The 25,622-nt window shown below is 45.1% G+C and overlaps 1 protein-coding gene and 1 pseudogene across 1 annotated transcript; one reads left to right on the forward strand and one right to left on the reverse strand.

Annotated features, from left to right (window-relative positions):
* Positions 1-1,031: 1,031 nt before the first annotated feature.
* Positions 1,032-3,245, forward strand: LOC136552142 (uncharacterized). The gene has a single exon (XM_066543683.1). It carries the CDS (start codon positions 1,219-1,221, stop codon positions 2,290-2,292), a length of 1,074 nt encoding a protein of 357 aa, XP_066399780.1. The 5' UTR covers positions 1,032-1,218; the 3' UTR covers positions 2,293-3,245.
* A 17,341-nt stretch (positions 3,246-20,586) lies between these two features.
* LOC136552143 (uncharacterized) lies at positions 20,587-21,943 on the reverse strand (annotated as a pseudogene).
* Between the last annotated feature and the right edge of the window lie 3,679 nt (positions 21,944-25,622).

Raw genomic sequence — 25,622 nt, forward strand, 5'->3', positions numbered from 1 at the left:
CCGTGGCAACCAACCTACGCTTCCAATTCTACTTGCACCAGCCGAAGCAGCGACTACTGAAGAGTACTGACTGACGACCGTCCTCAACCATGACGATGCCATCCACGGCTGACGGCCCTCCCCTGTCCCCTCTCTCATCCACCTCTGGCTTGTCAACACCAGCAACAACTTCTTCTAAGGAAGGTTGAGCGCCACGGGAGACTTCGTCCGTCTAGAAGGCAGGTGTGTTGAAGGTTTTGCCTGTGCTCACGAGTGTTTTGTGTGCCCGGTTTCAAGGGAATGGACAGTGGGGCTGTGGTTGTGTGAGGGTGAGGCTTGGTCGGAAACGTACCGCGGATCAATTTCAACGACGATACCTGGACTGGACACCCGCACGAGCTGGTCGTTTCCAACGATTTTTCATGTCCAAACTTCAGAGTTAGCTAGCTGCTTGCAGCCAGGTACCACCGTCCACAAGACTCGAGACCAGAGCTCCGTGGCCCTCATGTGTTCAACAAGGAACCCCTCCTGTGTTTCAGATTTGCAGCTTCCTTCTTACTTTTTACAGCTTCACTCGGTCAGGACTCATAGCACCCAGAAGGCCAGAGCAACCATCACAATTCACACAGTAGCCCTGTCGCGTGGTGGAGGAACATGCTCCGCACTGCACTGACATGTGAAGATCTTGCCTGCATCACATACCTCTGACGCTCGCTTTTCGTGTACTTTGCACACGTGAGAATTCCCGGTGCTTCTCGTGAAACCAAAGCCCAGCGCGCTGTTGCTTATTCCTAAGTCCTGCTCCTAACTGCCATCAGATTCGCCACCCAAAACGCACCAACCGGAACAATCACCCCTCACCAACATCTCAATTTTTCTCTTTTCCAATCTTATCTTAACAAGAAAAAAAAGTACCTCTTATTATCTAGTAGGGATCTAAAAAAAAAGATCATCTTTTTAAACGTTGGCGCTTGTTTTATACTACTATCTTCGCTCCAACCAAAGAGGGGTAATATATCAAACAAATATAAACGAGCTAACAACCGCTGCTAGCTGCAGCTCTCTACCTATAAATATAACGCAGAATCCAAAACCTAATCCTTGGATAAAAATCTAGCTAAACCGAAGAATAAAGGAGCCATAAGGTGTCTCTGCCTGTCAAGACTCAAGACTCCAGAAGACAGAACCGCAAACGGAGACAAAGGAGACTCTTTGTGGCGTGACCGTGAGTCCGTGACCATGAAGCCACGTCCACCGGCGGGGGCGTCGTCTGCTTCCGCCGCGCCGGGCAGGCTCCGGCCGCACCTCGCGCGGCTCGCCTCCTTCCTGATCGTCTTCGCCGTGGGCTACTCGCTCGGCCTCATGTCGTCGTCCACCCGGCCGTCACCGAGACCGTCCCAGACGACGATCATACGGCCGCACGCCGTGCACCTCACCGACGGCCGCTCCAACGCCTCCCAGGCGGCATCGAACGGAACCGGCGCGGCGGCCGTGTCGAGCTCGAGCTACCCGCGGTCGCCCCCGCACGATCTGTTCCGGTTTAAGGAGGAGTGCGGGGAGCCGGTGCCGAGTGACGCCGTGGTGCGGACCCTGCTCGACAAGCTCTTCGACGGAGAGAGCCCCTACGCGGGGTTCCCTCCAAACCACACGGCGGCTCTGCTGCACCCGGCCGCGGCGCGCCCGCGTGGGTGGGGCTCGACGGGCGCCGTGTTCGCGGAGCTCATCGAGGCGGTGCGCCCGGAGGTGATCGTGGAGCTGGGCGCGTTCCTGGGCGCGTCGGCGCTGCATATGGCGGCCGTGTCCAAGAACCTCTCCCTCTCCCCGGCCATCCTATGCATCGACGACTTCCGCGGGTGGCCGGCGTTCCGGGACCGGTTCCGCCGCGACGTGCCCGCGCAGCGGCACGGGGACGCGCTGCTGCTGCCGCAGTTCATGTCCAACGTCGTGGCAGCGGCCGAGGCCGATGACGACGCCGTCAGCAGGCCGCGCCTGCTGCCACTGCCCTTCTCCACGGCGTCCGCGTTGCGCGCGCTGTGCGAGTGGGGCGTGTACGCGGACCTCATCGAGGTGGACGCCGGGCACGACTTCCACTCGGCGTGGGCGGACATCAACCTGGCGTGGGCCGTGCTCCGCCCCGGCGGCGTCATGTTCGGTCACGACTACTTCACGTCCGCCGACGACCGCGGCGTGCGCCGCGCCGTCACGCTGTTCGCCAGGGTCAAGGGGCTCGCCGTCCGGCCGCACGGCCAGCACTGGGTGCTCTCCCCGAAGCCCCCTCGAGGGCGCCGCGGCGATGACGCCCGGCGACGGTGAGTGCCTGTCGCTGTCGCCGCCGGGCCCGGGCGGGGCCATGCACTCGACTCGGCCGAACCTGTCCTGACGTGTCCCGTTGCACCAGCGTCTGTAGCCGTGTTCGTACTTGCAGGTGCAGGCGTGCAGCACCCACCACGGCACCACCTCGATCAAAAGCCGACGAAAAAGGTTGCGCCGCCCTCGCCACTGTTAAGAAGCACTCGTCTCAACCCACCATTGCTTTTGCTGTAACATTCTTCTCTAACTACACGGGGATCATATATATATATAACTATATATAAGAACGCATGAATTTGTTCTCGTCTGTGAGACGATATATTCAAATACGAGACATTTATGTGTAGATATGGACGGACACGGCGATTCCAAGTGTTTTCTGGAGTTATGTAAAGCTGGTTAGATGGAATGTTGTTGTTGTTGAATGTTGATGGTTTGTTTCTTCTTGCTTTTTTTTATTAAGAATTAGACAGTACAACATAAGACGGAGTACATATACAGCAGCTTTCATGGATGGGAAAAGGTGTAACGTTCTTTTCATCTTTTTCTGTGGGATAGGGAAGTGCAGCGCATATGTATGGGCTAGACCTAGACTTCACCAAGAAGAACCGATGCAGCCGGACAGTGATTCGTTGATGATGGTGAGGTGAGGTGAGGTGACGCTCCATAGTGGAGGGTGACGCGGTATGCGTGCGGGCCGGAGGAAGAAGATGCATGGTGATGGTGTCAGCTCAACTCTAAACGGAGTACTACAGAGCAAGGGTTAGTGGATGACTGGATGGATCGATGGGCCGTGGGAATGGTAGCTAGAATCATGCATGCATGCCAAAAGATCTTCTGTGTTATCATAACACCACGCATCATTGTAGTGTAGATCGAGTAATTTACAAGGCGATCAAGACGATCGAGCCACTGGATGTTGTATGGATTAAGTTACTGGATTCGAGGACGGCAACTTGGTTAGTTCAGTACTTCAGTGGAGAGCCATGAGCACAAGGATTTCTGATGTAATTGAAGTAATAACTGGGTAGCAGCTAGCTGTATGACTTGCATCACACCCGTGTAGCATCCATCACATATGAGAGCGATAGCTTAAACCGTACCGCATCGATGGTGATTGAAGACAAAGGAAGAAAGCGAAACGTACAGGCCATACCAAATTGAAATCGAATACCGATGCCACCGATCCTAGATCCCTCATCATTATTAGATCAGATTGTATAGGATCAGAAATGACGGTGAGGAAATGAACTTACCTAGATCAGATTGTTAGAACCATTTTTCCTTGTAACTCCCGTGTTCGAGTCTCTAGACTCAGCACTGGTGATCTACTATCATTCTCGTCTAGCTATATTCTTTCAGTGATAAATGACGTGTGATGACTATATTGATATGATAAAAAACTACCGCCCTTATCTCTTAAAGTCTCCATGTTTACATAGAGGGTGACATGCATGCGTGTTGCGTGTATTTAAACCTCTGATTTGGTAGTGAGTTTTCGAGGGGATAATAAAAAGAAAAGAAAGTGACGAGTCAACTATGGTACGGTCTTCCAATGCTTGATTTGTGCAATGATCCAGGAACTGCATCAGGTGAGGGGTGACTGCAAATTAAGCCTTGCAAAATATCCAGGGCTAGGGCGCGGCCGTGGGCGTGCGTACTCTCAGCTTTTGGAAGGACGTACCAAGACCTCATCCGCGTCAGGAACATTGTTTAGTCTTTAATTTTGGCCAGCCCGTCAGCATCTGATACCAACTGTTTCAAATTGTGACATAAATATTCGTTTTAGAAAAAAACTGTGGTATAAATCTTGATGGTGAGGTTTAACATTTTTTAAGATAAAAAGATTTTATAAGGACCAAACATTCCATCAGAGATCGAGAAAACTTCTTTTTTGTACGAGACAAACAAGAAATTTACGAACTCAGTTGGTTAATTTCTTTACAGTAGAACCACTGTCTCAGTGTTCTCGACTTGACATGGAGACTCGTATTTTTTTTAGTGGAACGGCTTACCATCCGGTCATTGGTTAGATTTTTTTTATAGTGAAACTGTCGGGGAGTATTGCCTGGACCACTGGAAGACATGTACAAGAGCGCAGGAACAACAAGGGGAAGGCATCGAACATATCTCCATCTCCCTCTTGAGTTACTGTACTTCTTCCTCCCCGAGCCTCTATCCGTAGGTCTCGAACTCTCGTCCTTCCCATGTTCTAGTTCTCCACTCCTCCGTCTAGATTGCTTTGCTTGCTCCAGACCTCCCTTCCCCTGAGGTCGTGTACTCCGATTTGTATCTGAATCGAGCTAGGACTCCGTTCGCTGGTCTGAAATTTGGTTGAAACTGACTGGAAACACTGTTCTGGCTGAAATGTTGAGAGAGAGAAACACTGTTCCGGCTAAAAAAAGAAGCCGAACAAGCCAAATTTCATACCAGCCAAACGAGGTTATTCTGTGAACCAGTTGAGAGGTATGCTAACAGAAACTTAAACATTTTCTATGGGATATGGAATTTTGAGAATTATGTATAAGAATTGCTATTTATTTTGTCAAATTGCATTTAAACCACTGTGTTTCTAGTAGCCGCGAAGCTTGTTTTAAGAAGATAAAACAAGCTGCGCCAGTGCGCCACAGATTCTGCTCACAGGTTAGGAACAAAATAGTCCAGTCTCCAGTCTCCTGTGATTAGCCCTTTAGCAGGTCATATTACTTCGTTTCAAAAAAGCAGGTCATGTACGTGTTACTGCCGTGCTCGGTGCTCCACTGAGAACGGCAGTCGAGTACTTGAGTTGCACGAGCTGCCGAGCAAGACGAGAGGACTGGATATGCTGCAGGAGCGACGAGACGTAACCGGCTTGCCGGCTTGCGCCGGTGAAGTCCCCGGTTTCACTTTGCGGCACCCGGACGCCTCGCGTCGGCGCGAAAAGCATCGAGGCCGCTTTACCGGGATCGCTGCCATGCGATCCGGTCAAACCATGGCTCCTTCGTTAATCTTTGCTATTTCCACCGCATAAAAGAATTGTAATTCACGATTTTTTTTTGAGAATGTAATTCTCGATTTCCATGAACCTATAAAAAATACTCCTACATATCAAATAAGTATTATATTAAATTAATGATTAACATGTTTTCATGATATACCTATTTGGAATAAAAATGATAATAATACTTTTTATAAGCTTAGTCAAACTAAAAATTCAACTCATTGCATCACATGCAGTGATTTTTCTCGGCCAAAACGTAGGTTCAGCAATTATTCGCCTGCTTAAGTATAAAATGCGCACAGCCAATCAAAGGGTCCAGAGGTTCAGTTCAAGAAAACGCAAAAAGTTACAGGTCACACCACCTGAACATTATGGCCTTATGGGGCATGATAGAACAACTTCTCTGGAAAGACAAACGATAGATATCAGCATCTGGATCCACCACTATAATCGTCGAGTGGAACTACTCGTGCTCTGATTTGAGTTCCTGCATTCTATAAAAAGCATGCGAAATGCAGGCGGACTACATCATGACAGGAAACAACTTTTTCAAAAGACATGTTTGAGCCTGTTTGGAATGCGAGATTTTTTTTTCTATTCCTGCGTTTTTCCTATGAAATTGAATTGATTCCTGTAAAATTCTACGTTAGGGCTGTTTAGAGGCCAATACTGAGATGATCCTCTCATCAATTGAAACTATCCATGTGCTCCGAGTTCCTCCTATATACTTCCTTGCTTCCATGGTAAGTCGTTCTAGCTTTCTTCTAGGTACATAACTTTTGCTATGCATATTTATAGTAAAGTTATGTATCTACAAAAGCTAAAACGACTTAGGCCCTGTTGGTTACCCCTCCTAAAAGTTTTAGGAGCTAAAATCTTGATAGAATTTGCCTAAAGAACCAAACACCTCCTCTAAAAGCTCCTAAAAACTTTAGGATAGGCTAAAAACTTTAGGAGCTCCACCCCGTCCTAAAAGCTAGTCCATCATGGACCCCCACTACCCCTCCTTTATTGCCCTGCCCCCCTCTCTCTCTCCCACCCTCCCTCCCACCCGAGCCTCCATAGCCGCGGGGAGCGGAGCCAGGGCGCCATCGCCGGAGGCGCGGGGCTGGGCCGCCGCCGCGTGCGAGTGGGTCGCCAGGAGCTGCCTGGGCGCGGTCGCTCAAGCTCGTGGACGAAGGGAAGCCGGGCCACGGTCGCCGGAGCTCGTGAGCACGGCCTTCCCCGGATGTGGGCGCCGTCGGGAGCTGCCTTGGCCACTGGGGCACGGGGCGAGCGCGTGGCCGCCGGGCGCAGCTGCGTACGCCACCGAGCACAAGCTGCCACGCGATCGGGGCCTGCAAGCTGCGGACGAGCGCGGGCGCGGCTGCCAGGGCCACGCGTGGGCGCTGGTCATGAGCGGCGTGGCTGCCAGGGCTATGCGCAGCCACCAGCGTCGCAGCGTGGCTACCGATGTCGTGCGAGCAGGAGACGCCGCCTTCGGGGGCACGGGACCGGGACTCCATCGCCGCGTCGGGACTGGACTCGAGGCTGGGCCTGGGGGCGTGGCTGCCGGGATAGGGACGCGGCCGCCCGGGGGCTTGGGCGTTGGTCGTCGGTGAAAGCTCTAGTTTGGTTTTGGTGAATTGATGAAACCCTAAGTGCTAACCTAGTTTATCAAGTAATTATGAGATAGGTAGCACACTCCAAGTGATGAAGCAAATGAAGATCATAGCATGATGATGATGATATCATGATGATGATCAAGTGCTTGGAAGAAAGAGAAAAACAAAAAGCTCAAGGCAAAGGTATAAACCATAGGAGCTATTTTATTTTAGTGATCAAGACACTTAGAGAGTGTGATCACATTTAGGTTTAATAGCCATACTATTAAGACGGGTAAAACTCATATCGGAATGCGGTTATCAAAGTGCCACTAGATGCTCTAACTCATTGCATATGCATTTAGGATCTAGTGGAGTGCTAACATCCTTGAAAATATTTGTGAAAATATGCTAACACACGTGCACAAGGTGATACACTTGGTGGTTGGCACATTTGAGCAAGGGTGAAGAAGATAGAGTCGAAGAGGAGTTAGTCACGCTGGTTATAGAGTGACCGGACGCGTCCGGTATGTGATCGGACATGTCCGGTATTTTGGCGACAGACTCAGCGATCGGACGCGTTCGGTGTGAATCTGAAAAGGAAGTATACGACAGGACAATCGATCAGACGCTGGCAGTGTTCGGTCTGGTATCACCGGACACGTTCGGTCGGCCCTGGAGGCTTACTGGACTCGACCGGACGCATCGGCTGAGTGTCTGGTCATTTGTGTTTCAGCATTCGGTGTGAGCGTCCGGTCGTCAGCAGAAGGGGCAGCAACGGCTAAGTTGGTTTGTACTGGACACATGGCAGTCTGGGGCTACCGGACACATTCGGTATGCCGACCGGACGCGTCTGGTATTCACGACCAGAGCATCCGGTGCTGCGTTCGGTCAGTTGGCTTGCAGCGTCCGGTCAGCCCGCATTATGCCCAGTGAAGGAGTATAACGGCTCTATTTCATGGGGGCTTCTATTTAAGCCCCATGGCCGGTTGAAGCTCACACCTTTTGACCATTTTCATTGATATAGCAACCTTGTGAGCTTAGCCAAAGCCCTCCCACTTATCTCCATCATTGATTCATCATCATAGTAAGATTGGGAGTGATCCAAGTGCATTGCTTGAGTGATTGCATCTAGAGGCACTTGGTATTCGTGTTTCGCTATGGATTTCGCTTGTTACTCTTAGTGGTTGCCGCCACCTAGATGGCTTAGAGCAGCGAGGATCGTTGAGTGGAGGAGGTGATTGTCTCCGGCTCCGATCGTGGTGATTGTGAGGGGTTCTTGACCTTTCCTCGACGGAGAGTCAAAAGGTACTCTAGTGGATTGCTCGTGGCTTATGTGATCCTCATCTTGTGTTGGTTGTGCGGCACCCTATTGAGGGTTTAGCGTGTGAAGCCAATTAGCGCGTGAACCTCCAAGTGAGTGAATCGCCACAACGAGGACTAACTTGCCGGCAAGCAAGTGAACCTCGGTAAAAATCATTGTGTTCATCATTAATTCCGAGGTGATTGGTCTTCATTGTTATTCATCCTTATGATTGATTGGTTCTTTCATCTATACGGCAGTATAACCCTCTTGATCACTCTCTTACTTTACCGCAAACTAGTTAACAAGCTCTTTAGTGTAGCTAGTTGTGAGAGCTTGCTTGCTTGGTTGGTGTGGCTCTTTAGTTAGCCTTTGAAAGCACACTAATATAGGGTAGTGTCATAGCTCTTATGTGATTCGACACTACCTAAACTAGAATTGTGGTAGGTGGCTTGCATTTTGAGTAAGCTAGCGCAACACTTGCTTCGCCTCATAATTGTCTAACTATTTTGGTTAAGTGTTGTTGTAGAAATTTTATTAGGCTATTCACCCCCCCTCTAGCCATTAGGATCTTTCAAGTGGTATCAGAGCCGAGGTCACCATTATTTGAGGCTTAACAACCTTAGGTGTTAAAATGACTCAAATCAACAACACCAAGAAGCCACCCCAATTTGATGGCTCAAATTATTCTTATTGAAAGTCAAAGATGACCACATATATCAAGTCAATCAATAGGAAGGTTTGGAAGGTGGTAGAAACAAAAATTGAGATTGAAGATCTAGAGAATCCCACCGTGGCCGAAGAAGTGCTTCTTCAAAATAATGACATTGCTCTAAGTGCCATTCATGATGCAATTGATGTGAGAACATTTGAGCAAATCAAGAATATTGAGATGGCTCATGAAGCTTGAAAGAAATTAGAAGAATCATTTGAGGGCACTCAAGCCATGAAGGGTGCAAAGGCATATATTTTCAAAGAGAAGTTTGCAAGCTTCAAGATGAAGGAAGATGAGAGTGTGCCGGACATGTTCCATCGGATGAAAGTGATTGTCAATGATCTCAAAGCACTTGGTGAGAAGATAGAGGACAAGGACTTCTCCAATAAGTTCTTGAGATGTTTTGCCCACAAGATTTGGCATGTTGGTCACCTTACTAGTGAGGACCGGTTTGAACACAATGACACCAAACCAAATCTTGGGAGATATCATGACCGATGATGCTTATAGAGATGATGATGAGAAGGAAGAAAAGAAGAAGAAGAAAGATGACAAGAAGGATGACAACAAGAAGAGCATAGCATTCAAAGCTACATCATCAAAGGGCAAAACTAAGCAAGAGACATCAAGTGAAGAAGATGAATCTTGGGATGATGATGATGATGAGAAGATGGCTCTCTTTGTCAAAAGATTTGGCAAGTTTATGGTGAAGAAGGGCTGCCGTGCAAGAAGAAAGAAATCTTCATTCAAGAACAAAGATGAGTCAAGAAGGTGCTTTAAGTGTGGAAGTAAAGATCATCTTGTTGCTCAATGCCTATACAATAGCGACAATGATGATGACAACAAGAAGAACAAGAAGAAGGACAAGAAGGAAAAGAAAGAGAAGAAGAACAAGATGGCATTCAAGAGGAAGAAGGGTGGTTCATATGTAGTCACTTGGGATAGTGATGCTTCCTCAAGTGATGATGATGATGATAGTGATGATAACAAGACCACCAAGAAGAAGGTTCTTGTAAGCATTGCTATCAATAAGAAGCCTTCTCTCTTCGAATCTTCATCATGCTTCATGGCTAAGGCCACTAAGGTACAATCTTGTGATGATGAAAGTGATGAAGAACATATTGATGATAATGAACATGAAAATGAAAATGATAGTGATAGTAATGATGATGAACCTACTAAGGACGAATTATTTGACATGCTAGAAGATGTTAAAGAACACTTTGACATTAAGAGAAGGGAATGCAAGAGCTTGAATAAGGAGGTAAAAGTCCTTAAGCAAGCCCTTGATGAGCTCAAAGCAACTCATGAGAAGCTAGAGGAAGCCCATAAGAAGCTTGGCAAAGCTCACAAAAAACTTGAAAAAGCTCATTCTTCTTCGCTTAAAGAGCAAAATAAAAAGAAGCATGTTGAAACTTGCAATATAGGTTTAACTTGTGATATAATTGATGAATTACTATCTATGTCTATCATTGTTGCTCCCACTAACCCTTCTTGTAGTACTTCCACTTCTACCTCATCTAGTAGTGATGGTCTCACTTGTGATGCCTCACTAGTGGTTGAGAATGAGAACCTCAAGAAGGAGGTCACTAAGCTCACTCACACCTTAGCTAAGACTTATGGTGGTGAGGACCGCTTGTTTATGTGCTTGGTAGCCAAAGAGCTTCTCTCTATAAAGAGGGATTGGGCTATACCCCCAAGAAAGGCAAGGCGGTCTTTGCTCCTCACAAGACTAGTTTTATAAAGAACAATGGTCAGTTTTGTACTAGTTACAAGCAAGTGGGTCACAAAGAGCAAGAATGCAAAAACAAGAGCAAAAATGCTAATGTATCCTCCATTAAGCTTGATTCATGCTATATGCTTACTAAGGGTACAAATTATGTGAAGGTTAAGTTCATTGGTAAACCATGGATAGGCTCAAAGAAAAAAGCCATTTGGGTTCCAAAGAGCTTAGTAACTAACCTTCAAGGACCCAAGCAAGTTTAGGTATCTAAAAAGAATTGATCTTCTTTTGTAGATCAATTACAAAGCCGGAGGAAGGCATTGGGTTCTTGATAGTGGGTGCACTCAACACATGACCGGTGATGCAAGAATGTTCAACTCAATCAACACCAATGGCAATGATGGTTATGATAGTATCACATTTGGTGATAATGGCAAAGGCAAGGTTAAAGGGCTTGGTAAGATTATAATATCTAATGACATGAGCATATCCAATGTGTTGCTAGTAGAGAGCTTGAACTTCAATTTGCTATCCGTGGCTCAATTGTGTGATCTTAGATTCAAATTCATATTTGGGGTAGATGATGTAGAAATCATAAGTGTAGATGGCTCTAATTTGATCTTCAAAGGTTTTAGATATGAGAATCTATACTTGGTTGATTTCAATGCTAGTGAAGCTAGATTATTTACATGCTTGATCACTAAGTCTAGCATGGGTTGGTTATGGCATAGAAGGCTTGGTCATGTTGGAATGAAATAATTGAATAGATTGGTTAAGCATGACTTAGTTAAAGGCTTGAAAGATGTTGTGTTTGAAAAGGATAAGCTTTGTAGCTCTTGTCAAGCCGGCAAACAAATTGGAAACACCCATCCTAAGAAAAGCATGATGAGCACTAGTAAAGCATTTGAGCTATTGCACATGGATTTGTTTGGGCCAACACAATACACTAGTATCGGTGGAAACAAATATGAATTTGTGATAGTAGATGACTACACTAGATACACATGGGTATTCTTTCTAGTGGATAAAAGTGATGTGTTTGCAACATTCAAATCATTTGTCAAAGGCATTCACAATGAGTTTGAAACAACCATCAAGAGAGTTAGAAGTAACAATGATAGTGAGTTCAAGAACACTAGAATTGATGAGTTATATGATAAATTTGGATTTAGACATCAATTCTCGGCCAAGTACATACCTCAATAAAATGACCTTATTGAGAGAAAGAATAGAACACTCATTGATATAGCAAGGTCTATGCTTAGTGAGTACAATGTGAGTCAATCTTTTTGGGTCGAAGCTATCAACACGGTTTGCTATTGTAGCAACCACCTCTATTATCACCGATTGAAAGAGAAGACACCATATGAGCTCTTGAATGGTAGAAAGCCCAACATTGTATATTTTTGGGTCTTTGGTTGCAAATGCTATATCTTGAAGAAAGGCACTAGATTGGATAAGTTTGACAAGAAATATGATGAAGGATTTCTACTTGGCTATTCCACTACAAGCAAAACATATAGAGTTTGGAATTTGGATAGTGGTACTCTTGAGGAAGTTCATGATGTTGAATTTGATGAAACCAAAGGTTCACAAGAAGAGAATGAGAACTTGGAAGATGTTAGAGGCATTCAACTTTCAAATGCCATGAAGAACATGGATATTGGTGAATTGAGGCCTAGGCAAGTGAATGATGATGAAGATGATCAAGTACAAGTGCTCTCCAACTCAAATATGCAAGATGATACAAATCAAGCTAGTACAAGTGGATCTCATGACAATAAACAAGATCAACTGGCTAGTACATCATCTCAACCCAATGATCAAGCAAGTGCAAGCAATCAAGTTCCAATCCTCCAACCAACCAATATTACAAGAGATCATCCATTGGACACTATCATTGGTGATATTTCAAGAGATGTACAAACAAGATCAAGATTGGCATCATTTTGTGAACACTTCTCATTTGTGTCATCCATTGAACCAAAGAAGATAGATGAAGCTTTGAAGGATGTTGATTGGGTGAATGCTATGCATGAAGAATTGAATAACTTTACAAGAAATCAAGTATGAGAATTAGTAGAGAGACCAAAGGGACATAATGTGATTGGAACCAAATGGGTCTTTAGAAACAAGCAAGATCAAGATAGGATAGTAGTAAGGAACAAAGCAAGATTAGTAGCACAAGGCTATACACAAGTTGAAGGTCTTGACTTTGGAGAAACATATGCCCCGGTTGCTAGATTAGAAGCAATTAGAATCTTGCTAGCCTATGCTTGTGCCCACAACATCAAGCTATATCAAATAGATGTTAAGAGTGCATTTCTCAATGGCTACATCAATGAAGAAGTATATGTAAAGCAACCTCCTGGTTTTAAAGATGATAAGAAACCCAACCATATGTATAAGTTGAAGAAGGCATTGTATGGATTGAAACAAGCACCTAGAGCATGGTATGAGAGATTGAGGGACTTCCTACTCTCTAAAGGGTTCACAATGGGCAAGGTGGACACCACTCTTTTCATCAAGAAGATTGGAAAAGATCTATTTGTCTTGCAAATCTATGTTGATGATATCATATTTGAATCAACCAATCAAGATTTTTGTGATGAGTTTGGAAAGATGATGGCTAATGAGTTTGAGATGTCCATGATTGGAGAATTGAGTTACTTTCTTGGTCTTCAAATCAAGCAATTGAAACATGGTACATTTATAAGTCAAGGCAAGTACATCAAGGACATGATTAAGAAGTTTGACATGAGTGAAGGTAAAGCCATTAGCACACCAATGGGAACCAATGGCAACTTGGATAGTGATACAAGTGGCAACATGGTGGATCAAAAGTTGTATCGGTCTATGATTGGAAGCCTACTCTATGTGAGCGCATCAAGGCCGGATATCATGTTTAGTGTATGCATGTGTGCAAGATTTCAAGCCTCACCAAGAGAAAGTCATTTGAAGGCTACAAAGAGAATATTAAGGTACTTGAAGCATACACCAAATGTTGGTTTATGGTATCCCAAAGGAGCAAAGTTTGAGCTAGTTGGTTACTCCAACTCAGACTATGCAGGATGCAAGGTTCAAAGAAAGAGCATCTCAGGCACATGTCAATTGTTGGGAAGATCGCTTGTTTCATGGTCATCAAAGAAGCAAAATCGTGTTGCATTATCAACCGCCGAAGCCGAATACATATCCATCGGTAGTTGTTGTGCACAAATACTTTGGATGAAGGCCACTTTGAGTGACTTTGGAATCAAGTTCAAGAAAGTGCCATTGCTATGTGACAATGAAAGTGTCATAAAGCTCACCAACAACCCGGTTCAACACTCAAGAACAAAGCATATAGATGTCCATCATCACTTCATAAGAGATCACCAACAAAAAGAGGACATTTGCATAGAGAGTGTGGGCACCGAAGATCAACTTGCCAACATATTCACCAAGCCACTTGATGAGAAGAGGTTTTGCAAGCTAAGGAATGAATTGAACATACTTGACTTCTCCAATATGTGTTGATGCACCCCCACTATATGACATGCCTCTCCTTCGAGCCAAGCAAGGTAAAGTTGATTGACATGTCATCCATCCATTGCTAAGGACTTGTTTAGTGCATCTAGTCATTCCTATCATGTCCTAGGCTCATTCATGAAAATCAAATGAATTTGATGTTTGTATGGTACCACTATTGCTTGTATGTTTGAAATGATCTAGTGGTAGCATATGACATGTTTGTGGGCTTGTAAACCTAGTGTTTGATTTAGAAAATGAGCTATAAGTGTTTAACTCAATATGGTACAAGATAACCCTTATTTGGAGGTGTGAAGAAGCTTGTCCTTGGATCAAACCGAGTTAAATATCTTTGGCAAATAATCTAGATTGGACCAAATTTGGGAAAATGATCCTCACCCCATTGATTGACATTGATAATCTCGACCCTACAAGTAATACTATCTATATTTTGAACCTTTGTGGTCATTGATGACAAAGGGGGAGAGAAACAAAGATAGTAGTAAAAATAGTGAAATAGGGGGAGAAAAGTGAAAAAGGAAAGTGATCATTAAAATTTTGAGCACACAAGTAGGGGGAGCAAGCTCATGGAAAGGGATCATTAAAATTTTGAGCACACAAGTAGGGGGAGCAAGCTCATGAACTTGTATGGTGCATTTGAATGTGCATTTCATATGTTTGCTTGCATTGCATACGTTCTAAATTTAAAATATCCATGCTTGTGTGATGTATGCTAGTTGTTAGATTGAATGATGAAATGAAATCACTAGATAACTTTCATTTCCAAATATTTCCAAATGGTATTGAGCTAACCATGGTGCTAAGGATGGTATATTGGTGCACTCCGATTGGTATCACGCTTCAAAGGTCCATCTTTTATAGCTTAGCATCATTTGGTAGACATTGTCTCCTATATTTCCCATCTAAGCATATGTGCAAGCTACTATCCAAACTCTTAGCACATATGTAGGGGGAGCAATTGCTACCATTTGGGGTTCATGAAACTTGTCCATATTCTTTTACACATGGTAAATATGCTTGGGCAAGCAATATGGATTCAATTGAATTTTATTTCATATCTTTGTATAAGGGTTGTCATCAATTACCAAAAAGGGAGAGATTGAAAGCTCTAGTTTGGTTTTGGTGAATTAATGAAACCCTAAGTGCTAACCTAGTTTATCAAGTGATCATGAGATAGGTAGCACACTCCAAGTGATGAAGCAAATGAAGATCATAGCATGATGATGATACCATGATGATGATCAAGTGCTTGGACTTGGAAAGAAGAGAAAAACAAAAAGCTCAAGGCAAAGGTATAAACCATAGGAGCTATTTTGTTTTAGTGATCAAGACACTTAGAGAGTGTGATCACATTTAGGTTTGATAGCCGTACTATTAAGGGGGGTAAAACTCGTATCGGAATGCGGTTATCAAAGTGCCACTAGATGCTCTAACTCATTGCATATGCATTTAGGATCTAGTGGAGTGCTAACAACCTTGAAAATGTTTATGAAAATATGCTAACACACGTGCACAAGGTGATACACTTGGTGGTTGGCACATTTGAGCAAGGGTGAAGAAGATAGAGTCGAAGAGGAGTTAGTCGCGCTGGTTACAGAGTGACCGGACGCGTCCGGTATTTTGGCGACAGACTCAGCGACCGGACGCATCCGGTGTGAATCTAAAAAAGCAGTATACTGCAGGACAGTCGATCAGACGCTGGCAGCGTCCGGTCCGGTATCACCAGACGTGTCCGGTCAACCCTGGAGGCTTACTGGACTCGACCGGACGCAGCGGCTGAGCGTCCGGTCATTTGTGTTTCAGCGTCCGGTGTGAGCGTCCGGTCGTCAGCAGAAGGGGCAGCAATGGCTAAGTTGGTTTGTACTGGACACGTGGCAGTCTGGGGCTACCGGACACGTCTGGTATGCCGACCGGACACGTCCGGTATTCACGACTAGAGCGTCCGGTGCTACGTCCGGTCAGTTGGCTTGCAGCGTCCGGTCAGCCCGCATTATGCCCAGTGAAGAGGTATAACGGCTCTATTTCGTGGGGGCTTCTATTTAAGCCCCATGGCCGGTTGAAGCTCACACCTTTTGGCCATTTTCATTGACATAGCAACCTTGTGAGCTTAGCCAAAGCCCTCCCACTCATCTCCATCGTTGATTCATCGTCATAGTGAGATTAGGAGTGATCCAAGTGCATTGCTTGAGTGATTGCATCTAGAGGCACTTGGTGTTCGTGTTTCGCTATGGATTTCGCTTATTACTCTTGGTGGTTGCTGCCACCTAGATGGCTTGGAGCAGCGAGGATCATTGAGTAGAGGAGGTGATTGTCTCTGGCTCCGATCATGGTGATTGTGAGGGGTTCTTGACCTTTCCCGGCGGAGAGCCAAAAGGTACTCTAGTGGATTGCTCTTGGCTTGTGTGATCCTTATCTTGTGTTGGTTGTGTGGCACCCTATTGAGGGTTTGGCGTGTGAAGCCAATTAGCGTGTGAACCTCCAAGTGAGTGAATCGCCACAACGAGGACTAGCTTGCCGGTAAGCAAGTGAACCTCGGTAAAAATCATTGTGTTCATCATTGATTCCGAGGTGATTGGTCTTCATTGTTATTCATCCTTGTGATTGATTAGTTCTTTCATCTACACGGCGGTATAATCCTCTTGATCACTCTCTTACTTTACCGCAAACTAGTTAACAAGCTCTTTAGTGTGGCTAGTTGTGAGAGCTTGGTTGGTTGGTTGGTGTGGCTCTTTAGTTAGCCTTTGAGAGCACACTAACATAGGGTAGTGTCATAGCTCTTGTGTGATTCGACACTACCTAAACTAGAATTGTGGTAGGTGGCTTGCATTTTGAGTAGGCTAGCGCAACACTTGCTTTGCCTCATAATTGTCTAACTATTTTGATTAAGTGTTGTTGTAGAAATTTTATTAGGCTATTCACCCCCCTTTAGCTATTAGGACCTTTCAGTCGGGCTTCCCTTTTCTTTTTCCCGTGGCTGTAGGAAGAAGATGGCAAATAGAGAAATAATGGACGAAGGCTAAGGGGGCCGGCCCCTGCCGCCACCCGTGCTTCATCGCCCGTGCTCCCCGACGGGTAGGGGGAAGGCCGTGACCAAGACGAGGCGACGGCACGTGGTGGAGCTTCTCACGCTCCCGTCCGTCGAGATGGCCACCTCCACTGAGACTGCGTGGAGGAGGAGAGCGAGGGCCACGACGGGAGCAGAAAAGGAGCAGGGGTAAAGAGGAGGGCTGCATGGTCTTTTTGCTAGTGCATTTATTGCTTTTAGTCAGTTTTAGGAGGTGGAACCAAACACTCTTTTAGAGCATCTCCAAGAGTTCCCTATTTGCCTTCCTAATACTTGGTTTTTAGGAAAATAAGAAAAAATCTCTCTCCAACAGTTTCTAATCCATCCTCCTAATATTTAGGCACTTGGGAAATCTCCTCTCCGCGCGCGTAACTTTGCGCGTCTTGCCGGTCACACGGATTCGCCTTCCTGCGTGGAATCCATCCTGGCACGCCTTCTTTTGCCGCCAGTCTATTCTTCGCGCGCTCCTCCATCGTTTGTGGCAGTCGTACAGGAAGGAAGCCGCTCCTCCATCGACGAACGACGCCACCACGGACGTAGGTACATACTCCGATCTATCGTTTTGCCATGGGCTTGCTGTGCCGCCGCCGGCCGCCACCGTCGCTAGGTTTCCCTTGCCCGCCACCGTCCGCTCGTCCCTATGTTTTGCCGTGGCCGTGCTCTTTTGGATCTGCTGCTAAGTTGTTGTATCACTGGATCAGAAGTCGTCCCTATGTGCTTGCCGTGCTAGGTCATGGCCGGATGCCGCCTCTTTGCCAGGCCATGGCGGGCTGCTGCCTTGCGTGCGAGGCCGTGGCACCCTGTGGCCGGCCGTGGCTGTCCGCTAGCCACCAGCTGCTGCCGCTGTGCGATGCCGCTGTGTGTATGCTGCCGCTGTGTGCCTGCTGCCGATGTGTGCCTGCTGCCGAGAGGGTGCCTGGCTGTGGCCGGCCGATGTGTGCCTCATGATGTGTGCCTTCCGATCTTAGTATTGCGCTAGTGCTTTAGCCAGATAGGTATATGTTGGTACTGAAAGCATATGATTGCCTGACTGCGTGATGGTTGTCGGCTGGTGCTGCCTACTGCTTATTGCTGATTCCTGCATGGTACTGTGCACTGCTGTTGGCCGCTGCATGGTACAGTTATTGGAGTACTTGCCTACTGCTTGCTGTTAGCAATTAAGCCTGTTGCCGGATATGTACAGTAGGCTAGCTATTTTTCAGTTTTCATTCGGTTAGCGTTTCAGGCTTTCAGTACTAGTTGTTTGATCGATAACGCTGTGTGTCTGCTTGCATGGTACTGTTCGCCAGGTTATGATGCCGCTGGCCAGCTGCTGAGCAACTGTAGTGTATCTTGGTTGTGATGGTTATGAAGTTGTAAACATTACATTCAGATTTTTTTTTCTGAATATTACTTTCAAGATTGTTAGGGTTATGATGTTGTAAATAAAATTTTATTATTCATGGCATTTGGTAATGATTTCTTTGTCCATATTTGTAGGCTCGTCGCAATGTCCGGTGGTGGATATTGGACTGACTTGGTCACAGGATTTGAGGGTGTTCGTTCTTTGGACGAGTTCAGCTTTCCTATGACACAGGAAACGCACGCATAAGAGGACGTGGAGGTAGGAGCTGGTGTTGAAGAAGATGAAGTGCTGGCAGTAGCAGGTGCTGAAGTTGTAGAAGTGCAGTCCAGTGCTGGTGGTAATAAACGCCCACGCGTTCCAAGGCCAAACGCCAAGAGGCAAAAAAAATTCATTCCGGACATGGATGAAATTGTTGTCTTGGCTTAGTTGAACGTCAGCAAAAATCCTGTGCAAGGTGCTAATCAGTCTCATTCCTCCTTTTGGCGTAGAATTTATGATTACTATGAGACCCACAGGAAGTCATTTGCAAGCCGAACAGAGAGTTCACTAATGCATAGATGGATGCATATTTTGGAGAATGTCAACAAGTATTGTGCTTGCTATGATGCGATTGAGCGTAGAAATCAAAGTAGAAAAACCATTCAAGACAAGGTAATTCTTTTTCTTATTTCAGTAATCTTAGAAGACATACACATTGATATTTAATAAACACATATGTTTGCAGGTTTCTGAAGCATTAACTATGTTCAAAGGAATGAACGGTGAGAAGACATTCACTCTCATGCAGTGCTGGAACATTTTGAAGGATGAAGAGAAGTGGAAGGCCAAGAGGAGGGAACTGGCAGAGCTGAAGCAAGCCGGTAACAAGAAAAAGAAGGTTCGCCTAGACTCCACTCCCACGAATGTACAAGTCAACATCACTGAAGATGTCGGTGAGATTGCACCTCTAGAGCCCGAAGCCCGAAAGAGGCCACAGGGACAGAAGAAGGCAAAAGATGCTCTAAGGTGAGGAGGAGGTGAAGCTTGCATGGAGGCTTTGGACAAAATGTGGGCGAAGAAGGAGGCATTTGATATGGAGAAAGAGAAGAAGAAAGAGGAGAGGCACATGGCTTCACTTGAGCTAGAGAAAAGGCGCCTGGCATTAGAAGAAAAAAAGGTAGAAGCTGAATTGCGGAAGGTGAAAAATGACACGATCGAAAAGGAAGAAAAAATAATGGCAATGGACATTAGCGCCCTGACCCCGCTACAGCAACAGTACTACATAGTTATGCAGCAGAAGATTGTTGCTCGCTGTTTGGCGAATTAGAACTAGTTCATGTGATTTTTTTCTCTATAGCCATTTAATTTTGGAATTCAGTGAACCTTTGCTTTATCATATATGGTCAAGTGCTTTTTAATTTGAATTATTTATATTCAGTGAACCTTTGCTTTATCATATATGGTCAAGTGCTTTTTAATTTGTATTATTTATATTCAGTGAACCTTTGCTTTATGATATATGATCAAGTGCTTTTTAATTTGTATTATTTATATTCAGTGAACCTTTGTATATGTGGCCATGAAATTGATTGGTACTGGTGCTAGCTGGGCGTCTACTCCTTACCAGCGTATTGCCTGCATGGTCCTGTACTGCATGGAACTGTCTGCTACTGCTGGTTGGCTGCCTGATTGCCTGCTTTTTTATGTGTTCTTTGTTGATGTCTTTGCAATCAGCAGTCATGTCAAAATTCACCTACTGTTCCTGATCCTAATCACTACCTGCTGCTGCCGGTAGATGACCGGCGACTATTGCTGCTGGTGGTGATTGGTACCTGCTGCTGAATTCTAAATGGACATGACCGCCTGATGCCTGCACATAGCCTTTGCTGATTGCTTACACAAGTGCATGGTATTTTGAGAAAGAAGAAAAATTTAAATTATATGACACAAGTGCACAAATCCGATTTCGAGAGAATGAAAAATTATTTATAATCAAACTTAGGACAAACAAAGTACTGATTGCAATTTGAAGCTGAAAAAGTACTCATGCTAATAAATATATAGAAGTCCTATGAACTTAATATTTATCAGGAAAATACTGCCAGAGGTGCTCGATGAGGTCTGCTTTTAACTGGTGGTGTATTTCCTTGTCTCAGATCCTTTTATGCGCTTCAATGAATTCATCGAGGGTGCGATTACTCTCATGAGAAGGTTCCACATTTTGGCCACCATAATCGAACCGCTCAGTAGGGTCAACGACTCCCTCATCTTCGACAATCATATTGTGCATAATGACACAAGCTTTCATGATGTTGCCCAGTGTCTCAGTGTCCCATAAACGAGCTGCTCCTCGAACAATGGCGAACCTTGATTGCAGAACCCCAAAAGCTCTTTCGACGTCCTTCCTCGCTGCTTCCTGTGCTTTGGCAATATATTTGTTCTTGTTCCCCATAGGCTGAGATATGGACTTCACTAAAGTAGCTCATGATGGGTATATACCATCGGCTAGATAATAACCCATCGTATAATTATGACCATTTATGGTATAATTCACCTCAGGAGCTCTGCCCTCAGCCAGCTTAGCAAATAAAGGAGACCGGTGAAGCACATTAATGTCATTATGAGACCCAGGCATTCCAAAAAAGGCATGCCATATCCAAAGATCGTTGGAAGCAACAGCCTCCAAAATAATAGTGGGATCCTCCATATGCCCCTTGTACTGACCCTGCCACTCTACAGGACAATTCTTCCACGCCCAATGCGTACAATCAATGGACCCTAACATACCAGGAAAACCATTTTGCTCACCGAGTGCCAGTAAATGTGTTGTGTCAGCCTCATTAGGATATCTCAGGTATTCTTCTTCAAATAAATCAACAACTGCAGCGACGAACCTACGTAGGCTCTCAATTGCGGTACTTTCTCCAATGCGAACATACTCATCCGTAGCATCAGCTGGAACTCCATATGTTAGCATACGAAATGCTGCTGTGACTTTCTGAAAGCAACTTAATCCAAGAACATTGGTGCACTCCTTTTTTGGACAAAATAGTCATCGTATGATTCTACATCATTCATTACGCGTACGAAAAGGTCCCGACTCATCCTATACCTGAAATTAAAAAATAAAATAAATGTTAGAATAATTACTTAGCGTACTAGTGATCATATCACAAGTGAATGCGCATAAACCTCCGACGGAATAAATCTGGGCCATATGTCGGATCATCAGCCAAGTAATCTTGAAACATCCTTTGGTGTCCGCCTTCTCTATCTCGATAAATAACTTTATGCCCTAGAACAGAACCACCATGTCTTCCTTTTTTATTTGAATATGTTTCAACAATTGCAGCTGCTGACATGATGAGACAATCATCGTCGTCTGATGAGGAATCTTCTAATTCTCTTTGCAACAGAGATTTGCCAAACGCCATGATTCTACCGAGGCGATAATCCTGATGTTGGCGTTCTGAGACGAAGAGGGGGAACTAGGAAGAGATAAAGCAAGTAGCGACGATTTGCTGCTCCCTGTCCATCTATGGTTGCTGCTCCCTGGTTGGGTATTCTGGGATTGGATAGACGTCTACACCTTGCCGTGTAGAAGCAGTAGTAGTACTCGCGTCGCTGGCTAAAAGGAGGCGGCAGCCGGCTGAGTGGTGGCTGCGTTGGCTGGGACTTGGCAGCGGCGGTAGGGAGATCGTGGGCTCAGGGTATGGCACGCCGATATGTTTCCCGTGACAAAAAAACAAAAAAAGCCAGAAAAAATTGACATGGACCTCAATTTGATTTTTTAGATGACATTTATTAGAAACTCTTGGAGATGACTATCTTTTTCTCTTCTAATATCTTTTTAGGAGTTGCCAAACTATAACTTTTTAGGAGAAAAAAGTAGAAAACTCTTGGAGATGCTCTTAGGAGGTTTTGACAGCCTCCTAAAAGCTCATAAAACTTGTCCTAAAAATTTTAGGAGCTTGGAACCAAACAGAGCCTTAGAATTTAGAACAGAGGGAGTATCAAAAGTACTGAATGTAGACAGCAAATAGACTCCCCTCATCAATTGAAGCCACATGTGTTGTGAGTTCCCCTCGCCTATCAAAAACAGAACGCGGACAAACTAAATCATGTTATCATTACACCTCAATGTCACAAGCTTGGCTAGAAACCAAAACTGGTTGTGGAGATTGTGGGCACATCACTAGTATCCCTTGTTCCCGCGTATACGGGCCCGCATGTCAACCTGTTGCATGATTAACAAAATTGTTATTTGCATGTTTACTTAAATAAATGTGTGTGCAATTCAGTTCACGCAAGCAAAATAACAGTATCAAAGACCAAATCAGAACAATGATAATACGGAAGATCATGAATAGTATATTCAGGCATGGTACTGAAAGATGTTAGCCATATATGGACCGATATGGTGGATGCTGCAACAACTTGGACACCAATTGCAATAACTATGGGCCAGTGCAATCCATAATATTCCTAAGCTAGGTTATGTGTCACTTGTACAATTAAAAACATCAGGTTTTCATAGATAAGGCGATAATCGTACTTCGATTGGAAGAAACAAATGAACTGCCTATCAGAAGTATTACCATTATTACATAATGCACAAGAGTTGCACACAGGTCTGTAACTTTGTATACAAGGATTACCAGGTGTTTCAACCTTTCAGGTTAGTGTTACTCAAAAGGGTACATAAAGATGAGCATATTAAATTACATTTTTTTTGTGTGTTTAACAAATACAGGAGATAAATCAAAGGTGTATGTCTCCATACTCTTTTAACAACAATGATGGGAACAATTAATTTGAAGTTTGGCAGATGGGAGAAAGATGCTAATTCTGACCTCATTCCAAGATTAAGTTTTTCAAGTCATTGAATCAAGATCAAGGGAAAGATTTTAAAAAATTGAACTGGTGGGGGAAAGGCTGCCTGCTGCCCCCACAGCTTTGCAGTGAGAAGAAAACCCAACAAACCAGCCCAGAAAACCCCCAAACCCTGGCCTCGCCTGTCACACCGTAACCTGGGCGGCTGGCAGGGCCACCGGCCGCACCGTAAACCAGGCCAGTGACCACTGCCATTATCTGCTGCTGCTGGTAGGACCGCACCGTAACCACAGGCCAGCTCCCTGCCACTTTTTTTTTTTTTTTTGTGCGGCAGTGAAGGTATCTGTTTTTTGCAACCTTAGGATTTGAAACCCAGGCGGGTGTTACCACTACTCGCTGACGAACCACCATACTAGCATTGCGTTCACCAAGGGAAAGATTAGCATCATTCTACAGCCACTATTTCTTTTCGCTAGATTGAAATTAATTTCTAGCTTCATTTGTTGCACACAGTCCTGTTCCTCAGACTATAAACTGTAGCACCCATAAAAACTAAGAAACTGACAACATTCATTGAGACAGAGCAACACTGTGAAGTAACTGAAACAAATAAAACTGGCAAAGCTAGGGGGGACAGGGGCGAATGCTCAATCTCATCTAACTGGAAATACAACTTTATGCTTTCCACTTAGGCAAACAACTGCAACAGAGGTCTTTCACTGCATACACATTGACATAAAACAGTAACTTTTAATCTATTATTAACAATCTTAACATTCAACTCAGGCATAGATGGAAATCTAACTCGTCACCTGTCACACAATTCTGTATTGGCATCAGATCAGCAATAGACTACAAGACTGAGATCAGAAATAGTGTCCTTGAACATTCCACAAACTAATGGACTCTGATGAACATAGTAGGATGAGCATGAACACCATCTTATTTAGGCTGCAGCACAGGTATTTATGCCGTGCCCAAAGAATGTCTAATTGCTAATTATTCGGCTCTAAATGTTGATTATTGGCACCTCCATAAAACCTAACACCACGGCCAATTCAAGAATCAACTATCAACAGTCACTAGGCACTGCTTCGAATGTGGGAGAACCCCCAAACAAATGGAGAATCAATGTCTCCAGTGAAGCAGCAATACATTCAAATCCACGGCATATCATCTGGCACTCCAAATCGCAGTATGACCTATCAACATGAAGCTAGGAATAACTAGTAGTAATTTGCAAGGATCAAGACACACCTGGCCTCTCTTACAGTTGAAGTAGGTCTCCCGCAAGCCAACGCACTCGCTGGTAATGTTGGGCGCCTTCTCCCCGGCGCACTCCTTGTACGGCCTTTTCTGCACCTGCACACAACCGCGTCAGGAGACTAGAAATAGCCCGGGCCACGAGAACTCGGACGCTGAACCAGTATCACCCATTCTGGGTCCAATCGCCCGGCACTAGTTTGCGGGTGATGTCCGCCGCAGCTAACTACGCTTGCGCCTAATCGGATCGAAACAGGCAGCGGCAAGCTGCGGCGTGGGTGGATTTGGGAGAACCGGAGAAGCAAGGAGAACGGAGCCGACCAACCTTAACGCAGTCGGTCTCGCTGAGACACTTGACGAGCTCCATGGCCAATCCCTTGCACGACTTCGCCATCGCTTCCTCCTCTCTCTTCGCGTTTCCCCCAGACCCACACGGCCCCGCGACTGCGAGCCGGCGGCGACTTGCAGGAGGGGAAAGGCGGAAACGAACGGAGCTCCGCCGCCCCTACCGGCGGCCGGCTTGACGGGCCGGGCCAGAATTCGTTCTGACTGGGCTCTTCGAACGAATGCCTGTAAGCCTTTTTTTTAATGCCTGTTGCCAATAGGAAAAAGTCGTTTTAACCCCTTAGCTTTCGCTATAGTGTGATTTAATCTCCTCGACTTTTAAAACCGTTGTTTTACATCCAAAAGTACATTAGTATTATCTTATGGTAAGTTGTCTTATAGTAATTTAATTATCTTTAATTTATATACAATGAACACAGGAAAGTTTGTGAGTTGTGTGAACATTAAATCGTACAATGCCAAAATAGTTGTCTCATAGTTTTACATTTTCATGAGATAGTTGTTTCACGGAACGACCACCTTCTACTCTCATCTTCCTTACTTTTAAGACTACCGACACGTAGCAATGTACCTGCCTTAAGCGGTTTTGGATAGCGGTCTAGGAGAGGGTAAATCGGACTTTGAAGAAAATTTAGAAGCTAAATCGGACTATAAATATTTTCTGAAAAAATA

The sequence above is a fragment of the Miscanthus floridulus genome, chromosome 4, assembly GCF_019320115.1.
Source record: "Miscanthus floridulus cultivar M001 chromosome 4, ASM1932011v1, whole genome shotgun sequence".
Taxonomy (NCBI): Eukaryota; Viridiplantae; Streptophyta; class Magnoliopsida; order Poales; family Poaceae; genus Miscanthus; species Miscanthus floridulus.